Below are 12100 nucleotides of genomic sequence, written 5' to 3'. Positions count from 1 at the left end.
TTTGCTAAATGTAATGGAACAACTTTTTGTAAAATGGATATTGTGTTACTTGACAGTAAACAGATAGTGTTGCTTTCTCAACTCCCTCTAGTCACTATAACTAACATTCCAATTGGTGTGAACTACTAGCCTGCTTAAGGAAAATGCACTGCAGTTGCGTCTAAGAGAAGGAATGCTATCTCAGTGTCAATAACTGACCACCTAGGCAGAAATCATCTTGGTGTGTAGAGAAACAGATTGTAACATAAAATGTTGCCACAACAGAGGATCCAGTGAATAAAACATATTCAAACACAGATTTCTCTCAGAACTTTGTGTGTGTGCGCCACAGGAGAGAAAGCTGTTCCCAGAACATGAAAATGTATGTTTCCTTTTTTTAAATAGGGGTCAGTCTACGAGAGAGGACTCCTGGCTCCTTCAGAAGATGTTGTTGAGGTCCATGTTGAATGAAGGTTAGCGTTAGTTGACAGAGGAAGTACTGAAAAGAGGTTTGTTTTCTGTGTTGAAAGTTTATAAGGATTTCATCAATCACTGGCTATTGGACAGGATAAGAATAGCACCTCACCACCACCTCCTCAGAACATTTCTGGTCCTGGAAGAGTACCTGGAGGAAGATGATGATTTTATCTGACTGCTGGGGAAAGGCCACTTAAGGATGTCTGACATTCATTGGCACCACAAGACTGGAGCTGCTGTCCAGAGGTCGTTTCATTGGCCTCCTGTTCACTGCTTCAAAACGAAAAGAGCAAAATGCCTCCATCCTGTGATGTTTCAGCTGCCCTGTTGTGAGTTGGTTGGAGTGAACTGTGAGGGATTCCTGGTTGGAGAATAGTTGCCTAAAAGTCTGCCCTTAGGTTCTGGCAGCTGCAGCAGAGAGAGTGTGACTTTCCTAGCGTTCAGAAACTTTCAGGAATTAGTCATTTCTCAGACTTTGGAACACAGGAACAAAGCACCAAAGCTTCCTAAGAAAAGCATAGCTCAGCCGGTCACAGATTTTGGTTTTGTTCTACTCTGAGCTTTTTCATCAAGTGTTTGTGGCTTCAGCTGGACCACTAAAAAATGTCTCTTACCGTGTGCCAAGCTGAACAAACTTGAAACAAGAAAATTGATAAAGGCCTGAGATAGTGACACACTAGGCTTAACTGACATCACCTACATTGATTTTGCCTCACTTAAACCCTGCCCTACTTTGACTCGTTTTCATAGCACTTTCTGCCTTGCAAAATCAAAAAACATATGCGATTTCCCCCCTAATCATTCTTTAACCTTTTTATGCCTTTTTGTTTATTTGTTCTTGATTTTTCTAAATTGTTTTCGAAATTGTGCTCTAAATTTTAATGTTTTGTGGTGCTTGAACTTAGTACACATTTACCCTGGGCTTGTGCTGCATGTACCAGGGTTCACACAGAGATTTATATTGAACTCTGTTTTGACCTAACCAAGCTACCTTTATTAAATTGGTAGGGACACCCCCTCTCATTGTTTACTCAGTTCTTGACTGTGAGAAATATTTGCTTGTGGTTTTACTGCCACCCCCCTAATTCCCTTGTTGGTCAACAAGATCAAAAGTGAAAACTGCCTTTAAAATGATAGTCTTCAGCTGGGTCTGGCAACTGCTATTTCATACATTAGAATCTGTTGATCACTAGCCCCTTGAATGACAAATTATACCTTTTGCTATTTCATGATATGGCAAAGAACCAAGATCTTCATCTTTCCCTTTCCTCTTTCAGGGAATAAGTGAGTTTATGCATTGACCATTCCATACTGTCCATCTCATTTATCAACGTGGCACTTTTTCGCATCTTGAATAATGAGTCATTATTATCATAATATCAGAATTATCATAATACTGATAGGGCATCCACTTATATCAAGGCTAATATGTAAATAACATTTTTGACTTGGAAAATGGTTTTCCTATTGATTAAATCAGACAGACATGCAGGAAGGTTATGCATATTATCAACTAATAAGCTTATCATTGAGCTTCTCAAAAATAGAACAATGTTGAAAACTAACCCCAGATTGATAGTGAAGGTCGCATCAGAACTCCATCTAAAACTGCCTTTAACATTAACAACATTGTCAAAATTCTGTGTTGGTGGTCAAAATGTAACCTTCATTTGATCTCAGAAGAGGCTTGAAATGTTATTAGGAATGAATCCGACACTTTGAATCCTTGAACAGTTTTTCAAATCCTTTGGTCGGGGGAACCACAAGCTGGCTACTTCCAACCAGGTCAGATTGAGCTAGCAATAGGAGGAGGAAAAGTGATCAAGGTAGCCCTGTGATGTACCATCAATCAATCAGAGGAGCAGCAGTCCTAGTGAGATATGAAATGCCTTGTGAAACCAGATGCTCGCTTGGCAAGAGCCATCCTCTTCTAAGCAAACTTTGGGGCAGAGCTGACTTCACATTAGTCCTGTACATGCTCGATAGAGGATTCTGTTAAATCAGGGAAGGTTGTTCTTCTGCAGACAGAAATGGATTTCCATGCCAACCTGCATCACCTTAAAAAACAGCTTCATCGTTTATAAAGCCATCACAGCCAGCACTCCCACTTATGTTACAGAAATGCTCACCATTTCTAGTGGATCTTTCATACCTTCAGCGGAGACCCTGAATACGTAACTAAGTGTTAAAAAATTAAAAACAAGGCAGAAGGCCTTTTCCATCTCTCGACCCTGTATCTGTAAATAAATGCCTCTATTCATCAGGACTGCCCAAGTGTAGGAAATAGTCGAAGATGCAATTCTTCAAAGAAGACTATTTCACAGTGCATTAACCATCTACAACCCACTTACCTCCCCTGTCACTGGTTGGCATGCTTGTCTTTGACCCTGTGCTGCATTTTGGATAGGTTCACGCTATAGAAATACCAGATACATAAAGACAGAATGCCTAGATGAAATTAACATGCCATTCCGATGACAGGTTACAAACAAAACCATTTGCATTGCTTCTTTGCTGTTGGTTTGCTGACTTCGAATGCCCTTTTACTCAGATCTAATGGTAGATTCCAGCCATACATAGACTTTCAGCAATATTAGCTCCTGCATCCAGTCCACTTGGAAAAACAAGTCTCTGCGTTCAGGGTGTATCAATGACAAAATGTTGCCCTTTCTGCTGCCCCTCTGTATTGGTACAAAACAGATAAGTTGACCTAAGAATCATTGCCCCTCTTCCATCTTGTGCAGCCATAATATCAAAGAAAGAAGTGTTTGGAGTCCTAACTGAACATAACCTCAAATTCATCAAAAGGCCCCTTTCTCTATCACGTAGGAAGCAAGGCTGTGCCCCATGACTTCTGATACAGGAGTTGGTATCACTGGTTCTCGCTAAGGTGCTCGCCTGAAATGGTTGAACATTAAGGTGAAGGCGCAAGACCAGAAAAATCTTTAGTTTCCTTCTGAAAGCAAATCCAAGCACATTAAATATACATCCTTGCACAAGCCTGGCGCAAGTCATACATCTTGAGGTGCAATTCATTGACGTCCTATCTTAAAGGGTGATTTCTGCTATCTTCCCCACCCGTTTTTTTTTTTTTTTGCTTTCTGCAACTTGCTCTTGCGTGTCAAAAACAAGTCCTCCAAATCTGAAGGATAAGCCTGGAACCCTGGCTAAATATAAGGACTTTCCCGTAGCTCAGGAATAGTATAGCTTTCTACATCTAGGCATGCTTACCACTCCATTAGGCAAGGCAGTGTTAGTATTCCCTGAACATTGTCGGAACTCAATTCACGCTTGACCTTTAAGTGCTGTGCTGCATCTGTATTAAACCACTGCAAACCAGATAGCTTCAGTCTCATCCAGAACATTTGGCAGAAATTCATATGCTCTTCCTGTATGCGTGCGAAAGGGGGGGTGGGAACAAATCTCTTCCTTAGCCGTCATAGTGACATAAAGGATATTGTGTTATCAGTTCCTTCTCCGAGAAGTGGTAATGCTCCTAGGAGTTTAGCACATGGACTGGTAGTGCTCAGTGTGCTTATAGAGGAGATACACCTCACTGTCTCAGTAGGTCAGAAATCACTTAGTTCTTGTGGTTCATTGTAGATGCTAAGTAGTTGCACTCCAAAAGCTCCACTTTGATCTGTACACAGCTCTCCAAGTGTTTACCATCTACTCATTATGGCTGGAGCCTTTCTGTAGTTCCAGTTAATCCACTGTTAGCCTTTACCTGGATGACTGTCTAGGTTTAGCACTTTCTCTGAATCTGGCTGTATCCACATTTGCTCTGGTTTAGACACTTTGTAATTTGATGATTCGGTTACCTTCCTAAAATCATCTCTTGGGCTGACAAAGAGGATGAAGTCATTGAGGCCCATTCAAGAATATTGGTTAGTATGAGTCTTTCTTCTCTGGAATACGTATTAGTTATAATGAAATAAATATATATGTTCCTCAATCACATTTTATCCGCGTTCTAGTGGTTTTATTGGCTTTTGGAACATAGTGGATGGCTCACACGTTTAACTCCATGTACATATGACAAAGCAGACGGATCTCTCACTGGACCGGACTATCTTTTCTTGTTTCATCTGTGAGATTATGGCTTTATACTCCTAATTTTCTATTTGTGTATCCCTTATTTCTGCCAGGATCACAGCTGTTGATAATAGTTTCCTCCAAGTTTCCATACTGGAAAGCAGCAGAGGGGAAATTTTACTGTAAGGACACCTCCATAAGTGGTTTATCATACACATTAGAAGCATCGCTCCAATTAAGTATATTAATACACTTTTGCAATACTACAAGTAGGACTGAATAAAAAAGTTTTATTAAGTGGGTTGTGGCTCAGATTCTGCTGATCTGCTTGTGCCTGTTAAAGATCAAAAGAAGACTAAATGAAACGGGTAATCCTGTATTGAATCACTGCAAGATTACCAGGCTGCTGAACCAGTCGCACATGCAGTATTATGTAACATATTGATGGGTAGCTACAGATCTGAATTGTTAAATGGACAGTCATGAGCGAATCTGAAGAGCCTCACTGCAGAGACATTAGGTTCTTTAAGCAATTCATACAGTGATCCCCAAACTGTATAGTTTGTTAACTCCATTTCTTACTCACTAGGTTACTGCTCTAACATCTTCTGTGCTGTAGATTCTCAAATAATTCAAAAAGGCTACTTATGAACCTAGAAACTGGTCACTTTTCTACAAATGCTTTTTGGTCTTTGCTTCAAAGGAAGATGGTTAAATCATCATTTGTCACTGACTCCTAGAGTTGTAATACCTATGGAATAGGGTCCATCCAGCCAGTAGTAGAACTCCATTGTTCCAAATAATTAAGGGAAGATCTCACGTTTCTACTCTGCCTCTTTTGATGGACATTCCTTGATTCCAGAATCTCAAACTTGAGCTCAGTATTGGCAGACAATCAATGACCCAAATTAATGGCCTTGTATGCTAATATTGATTAAGTTTTGGCTCTCTGGCTGTACCATGCAGGATTTCTAGCCTTGCAACTTTTGTTTGCTAGGTTCTCTTTTGTTTGGACTTTCAACAGGATTTGCTATGATTTGACCCTTGTCAACACTGTAAACGAACTATGTTTGTAGATGACTACTTGGTTGCTGTGGCAGTTTATCAATAAGAGAAGAGGTTCTCTTGCCTTCTGAAAAGCTAGTTGTGTGTCTATAAGAAATATATATTTTTTAATCTTCATTGATAGCGTGGCTCTTTCAAAATGCTGTTATAAAAAGTGAGCATGCGGAATTATCAACCGCAAAACTAACAAGATGGATTTAGCCTTATTGAGTAGTCTAATAGCGTTGTGGGCTGCTTTGTCATTTTAGGATCTATAATGGTGAACAAGTAGGTAGACTTAGCGCCTCGTTATGACTTTGGCGGTTTGACCATCAGACCGCCAGATCCGCGGGGATAAGGCTGTCGTCATCCTGGCGGCCAAACCCCTGTTTTACGATGTTTACACTGGGCTGACCGCCAGAAATGTTGTATTATGACAGGGAACCCCGCCATTGAAAGGCTGGCGGAAAGTGAAGTCATGATCAGCACAGCAGTGCTGCCATAGGCACCAAAGTGGCGGACCAAGTCTTGGACTGCCTCCACCCTGCCAGCGGCGGTCTCCTGGCGGTCTGACTGCCAGGGTCTGAGTCTGGCGGTCTGACTGCCAGGGTCTGAGTCTGGCGGTCTGACTGCCAGGGTCTGAGTCTGGCGGTCTGACTGCCAGGGTCTGAGTCTGGCGGTCTGACTGCCAGGGTCTGAGTCTGGCGGTCGGACTGCTAGGAGTGTGGCGGTCCGACTGCTACTGCAAGTTTGGCAGTCTGGAGACCGCCAAACTCGTAATGAGGCCCTTGGTGTAATGGTGAATGTGATTCTACTGGTTGATCGTGTTTTGCTCATTTTGCAGGTGTGCAGACTTTATACATGCTTGAGCTCTGTTTCGTATGATAATGCACATATTTATGTATAAAACTTATATTTTTACTGAAACATTTATGGCTTATTTCTAGTTTTAAGCAATACAAAGCCTGTATTGGATCTTGCATGTGGAACAATATACTGTATGTAAACCAGATTTAGAATGCTGATGAGATTTACGATGCCTGGAGACATCAATGATTATGGAAATGTGTTTTTTTTTATTTTAGAATATGAAAATATCTTCTCCTTATTGAAGCATGTCCAAGGAAGTTTACAGATTCGGCTTCTTTTCCTGCAGAATGTTATCAAAGAAGCCTCAAGGTATATAATTGGCTATATAAAGCTTTGTCATATTTTTGCGTTGTTTTCTCACCGGACATTGCTTACCACAAGCATGAAGCTTGTGCATACATATTTTGAATATGATGACAGTAAGAGAAAGGTTTTAGGACAGTTTGAAAAATCGAAATTCTAACAGATTCATTTTGATTTGCAGATTTTTAAACTCATAGAAACCCTCAAGGTCCTGTCTGATTCCTTTTTTTGTTTGAATCTGTGATTTTCAAAGAAGAAAAATTAACGTATGACAGCGATTGTACGTTCAGGAGAAATGTCAATAAGTTGCAGTGAGAATTTAAATACAATTGCTATACGATGTTACCTTCACTGGGTATAGGTTTATCTGAAAATAAAGCACGTAGGAAAACAATGCGATATGAGGCAACAGCATGCATAGAAAGTGAGTCGTTCAGACAGTGTCTTTGAAAGTACAGCCCAGTGTAGTCTGTCTTTGAGTGCTCCGAGTAAGCTTATACGTTTAGTACAATGAAGAGAGGGCAATACGAGCAATAAACAGTATCATTTTAAAGTGGTGTCACAAAAAAAAGAAAAAAACAAATCTGAACTGTAATAAAGAACTGCAATATCGCCTCATAGAATCCCAGAATTGTTGGTGATTTTTAGCTCTGTCTCCCTCATCTTTATTATGTGTAGCTTCCCAATCTCCTTGGTGCTTGTGAAGATGTGGAGCAAATCCATGTCTAATATACAATTAGCTAGACAACTGTATATCCATGTGGTATGATAAATACCAACGTGACGCAACCTAGAAACCTAGTACTGGCCTATAACAGATTTTGCTTTGACCATCTCTAGCTGGAAAGCTGGAGTCTTTTGTTACTTTCATGGCTGTCTGTGCCTGTTCCTTAGATCTTTTAGTAATTTCGTATTGTGTATAAAAGGTGATGGCAAGTAAGGTGTCTAGTGGAAAAACTCCAAACACTATGTGAAATTTGTGTTCATTTGTTCTCTCTCAATGTGCCTGTTTATTCAAAAGACTCTCTTCTGTCAAAGTAAGACCATCGAAAAACAAATGTATCTCAGTTAGAAATAAGTGTTTATTCAACCTTTGATTTTGACTTTTTATTTATAATCACCGCTTTATCATGACCCATACTGTCCCTGTAACTGATACATGGAGAAATATATACTCGCGCTGAGAAGATGGATGCTGGCCTCTGAATTAAATCTTAATTTAAATGATGGATAGTGGAGTTTGTCTGCTCAGTCAGCCCAAAGTCAGTTTTCTTTTCTTGGCTGATAGTGGTTTTAATGTTTGCGATGAGCCTTTTTAAGTGCTGACTTTCTTAGTATTTTTTATTTATATTGCTACACCACTATGCCTTGTGTAACATTCCCCACAAACATCAAAATAGGTTTCCACTCTGTATTTATTATTTCTAGGCTTTTCCCAAATCGTGCCCTGTTTTTTACTTTACATTGTACAGGGAATTAACTCTGTTCATGATTTTGATGATCTGTTCAATTTTCCCAGTTTTATCTGACAGTAGCCAAAATAGAGGGGAGTCCTTTTGGTTGTGCATGAGTGTTGTTGGCAAATGGATGGCCGGAAATTGCCTTAAGCTAAACTGCTCTAAGACTGAGGTTATGCTCTTGTGCAACAATGTCTCCTGGTCTCTGTCTTGGTGGCCTCTGTGTAGGAAAGTGCCCCTTTTGCCATGGTTAATCCCCCCCCCCCCAAAACCTTTTGGCTGGTGTTGGTGCTAACTTGACTGTGTGTGTGCTGTGATCTTGCTAACCAGGCCTCAGCACCAGTGTTCTTTCCTTGAACTGTACCATTGTTTCCACAATTGGCAACCCCCTGGCACACAACTAAGTCCCTTGTAAAAGGTACCAGTGGTTCAGTGACCAGGGAGGGGCCCTAAGTACTGCAGCATATATTGTGCCACCCTAGGGCACCCCTCACCAAACACATACACACTGCCATTGCAGTGTGTGCTAGTGGGGGTGAAGAACATAGTCAACATGTCACCCTTCCATGGTACCATGCCCACAAACCACTGCCTGTGGCATAGGTAAGTCACCCCACTAGCAGGCCTTACAGCCCTAAGGCAGGGTGCACTATACCACAGGTGAGGACATAGCTGCGTAAGCAATATGCCCCTACAGTGTGTAAGTCCATTCTTAAAACATTGTAAGTGTAGCCATATTATGTACATGGGCTAGGAGTTTGTCATTACGAACTCCACAGCTCAATGATGGCTTCACTGAAGACTAGAAAAGTTTGGTATCAAACTTCTCAGCACGATAAACCCACACTGATGCCAGTGTTGTATTTATTGTAAAATGCACACAGAGGGCATTTTCGAGATGCCCCCTGTATTTTACCTTACCCTTTAGTGAAGGGCTGACCAGTTTGTGCCAGCCTGCCACGAACAGGCAACCTTCTGACCCCATGGAGTGAGAGCCTTCGTGCTCTCTGCGGTCAGGAACAAAGCCTACTCTGGATGGAGGTGCTTCACACCTTCCCCCTGCAGGAACTTTAACACTTGGCGGTGAGCCTCAAAGGCTCAAGCCTCCTGTTACAGTGCCCAAGGGCACTCCAGCCTGTGTCTCCACCCCCCAACCCTTCCCCCCCAAGACCAGTTCCCTTTTGGCGGCAGGTCTGGCGAGAAAATTAGGAAAAACAAGGAGGCTTGATCACTGCAGCTGGGACCACTTCTAAGGTGTCTAGAGCTGAAGTGATCCCCTCCTTGCAGAATCCTCCATCTTGTTTCGGAGGAGAGGAGGAGCGGGTCCAATAGGGGCAGAAATGAGCCCTCCCTCCCCCAAGGGAGTGGACACAGGAAGGGTGTGGCCATCGTCATAGACAGTAGACATTGGCCACTGCCCTCTGACCCCTGTAACACCACTAAATCTAGTATTTAGGGGCATCCCTGAACCTTACTCACCAGATTCCTGGTGATCTCAAGAAGAAATAAGGACTGCAAAGCCGACCCCTGCAGTGAAGACTCCCAATGACAACTGACTTGGCCCTAACACTACTGGCCTGTCTGCATCTCCAGACTCCTTCTACAAAAAGGTGACACATCCTGCAGGACTAGCAACCTCTACCAACAACCCCCAGAGGACTACCTGCCCAGCAGAGGACCAAGAATTCCCGAGGACAGCTACCCTGTCCAGAATAAATCCTCCAAAAACACTCCAGAACTGTCCTGGATCCCTGAGCCCTGTCCACTCTGCACCCAACGCCCATGTCCTGGTCGCCCACTGTTCCAGAGAAGGTCCTCAGGCGATTCTGACCTTGAGTCCACCCTAGGTTGACCCCCTTCTGGCCATCTCAACGAAGCCTGCAGCCTGAATCCAGAGGACCTCCTTGCGACCGGATCCAACAAAGATTCCCGCTGCCCAAGTACACCCCTGAGCCATCAGCCCCCTGGCCTTGGAGAATCCGACTGGAAGTCCAGCAACGTCCAGCGGACAACTCTCCTGCTTGTCCAGCCTTTGGTTTCCCAGAACTGTCCCCCTGGACCCAACCCAACCCAGCTTCTTTCGTGACCCCTGGAGTCCCCTCATTGAAAAGCATTTGGCACCCAGCTCTGTTTGCACCCTGCACCCGGCCTACCCTGTGCCGCTGAGGGTGTATGGTTGGTGTAGACCTGCTCCCACCCACCAGGTGCTGACCTAACCCCCCCTCCCTACAGGCCTGTCCTGGAACCACAGGTACTTACCTTCAATCTGCTTTCTACCAAGCACCCTCAGTCCTCATAGGATTCCATTGAAACCCAACGGCAACTTTGACCCCTGCACCTAGCACCCTTGTTGCTGGTGGTGCACCTTTTGGGTCAGCCTAAACTTTGACCTGTAGACATCCTAACCCACGAAGACCAGAATTGTAAGATGTGTACTTACCTGTTAACTGTGCTAACAGTTTATCCCTCCAGGACTCTATTGACTCCTATGAAAAATTGCGGTGTCAACTGCTTTTTCTCAAAAAAACCAAACAAAGTACATTTGATACATAAGCCTGATACCCATTACAACTGTACTTACCTGCAACAAAGATCTTTTGTTTCTAGTAATAAAGTAACAAAATATATTTTTGCTATATAAAACCAATTGGCCTGGAGCTAGTCATTGTGTGTGCCTCATTTCTTGACTCTGTTTGTACAACAAATGCTTTGCACTACCCTCTGGTAAGCCTAACTGCTCAACCACACTACCACAAAAGAGAGCATTAGTATTCTCTTCTTAAGCCTCTGCGGAACCCATGGACTCTATCTAATTTTGTCATAGTATATACAGAGCCTGATTCCTACACTCTGGAGCTAGGTCCGTTCCCTGCACCCATCAAAAAGTTTACTGGATGAAAAACTAACTTTAAAAAAAATCAAGCTTGTTTGGTTACCTCTGCTATATATACGCTGAGATTCATGAAGAATATTGCTAAATTTATTCCCCCCGCCCTTTTAAAAATGGTAGTGAGTGCAGTTGTACTTTCTACAATTGAAATGGTCTCTACCAGGACCTGCAAAAAATAGTTTTAAATAAACTCCAGGTTCTGCAAAATTTCGGCAGCATGGATGCTCTTGAATGTGCCTAGATTTCACTCTGCCACTCAAGCAGTATGTAGGCTACACTGGCTTCTCATCAAACGGCAAATTGTTTTTAAAATGGATTGCGTTTAATGCACTGCATGGTCAGGGTCCAGTATACCTAAAAAAACAGCTTTAAATGCTATGTACCCAGCTGAACTTTGTGGTCTTGCTCAGCAAACAACCCAGTTGTCGCCTCCTTTAAATGCTCCTTGTGGTGGTGTTTGGGGGGGGTGGGGGGGGAACACTGGGTTCAGGAGTTCTGTTAGGTAACTGCTGAGAACTGGAACAGTCTACCACCAGACTTGAAAACCATACCTTCTCTTTTGGCATTTAGGAAATCCCTAAAAGCTTGGTTATTCAGGAAATAGTGGGTACCTCCTTTCCTTGTGTACTTTCAGCACCAACATGCCCCTGGGCATTTGTGCACTCTAAAAGTATTGTCATCATCACACCTTTCCTTTTTTATGATCCCTTTCAGACCACCTCCCTTCCTTCGGAGTGTGCACTACTGACTCACCTCAATTCAAGAGGTAGAAGTGTTTGCATTCCTGAATGAGAGTACTAGACAGGACATGACCCTGATAACTAACCTTGATTTCCACCTGCTGAAACTGTTTGTCTAACAGGACAAATTCAAGATGCTGCCCCTGAGCCCTGTCCTTCTGACCTTGAAGTCTGGAGAATGGTTGCTGTCCATGGACTGCCAAGACACCTACTTCAAATGCTCAGTTCCCACTAGTGCTACATGAGGTTTGTTGTCCTTTTTGGACTGATGATGGCCTCCTGTGCCTTTACAAAGATGGTGGCAG

The 12100-nt window shown here is 42.8% G+C and overlaps 1 protein-coding gene across 1 annotated transcript in view; it reads left to right on the top strand.

Annotated features, from left to right (window-relative positions):
* INTS6 (integrator complex subunit 6) overlaps positions 1–12100 on the top strand; it is a 446084-nt gene that overhangs the window by 426863 nt on the left and 7121 nt on the right. The window contains exon 17 of the mRNA XM_069205444.1: positions 6621–6714. Coding sequence (XP_069061545.1) covers positions 6621–6714 — 94 coding nt within the window. The remainder of the gene's footprint in view (positions 1–6620; positions 6715–12100) is intronic.

Source organism: Pleurodeles waltl, chromosome 8, assembly GCF_031143425.1.
Source record: "Pleurodeles waltl isolate 20211129_DDA chromosome 8, aPleWal1.hap1.20221129, whole genome shotgun sequence".
NCBI lineage: Eukaryota > Metazoa > Chordata > Amphibia > Caudata > Salamandridae > Pleurodeles > Pleurodeles waltl.
This window is presented reverse-complemented; position numbering and strand designations above follow the sequence as displayed.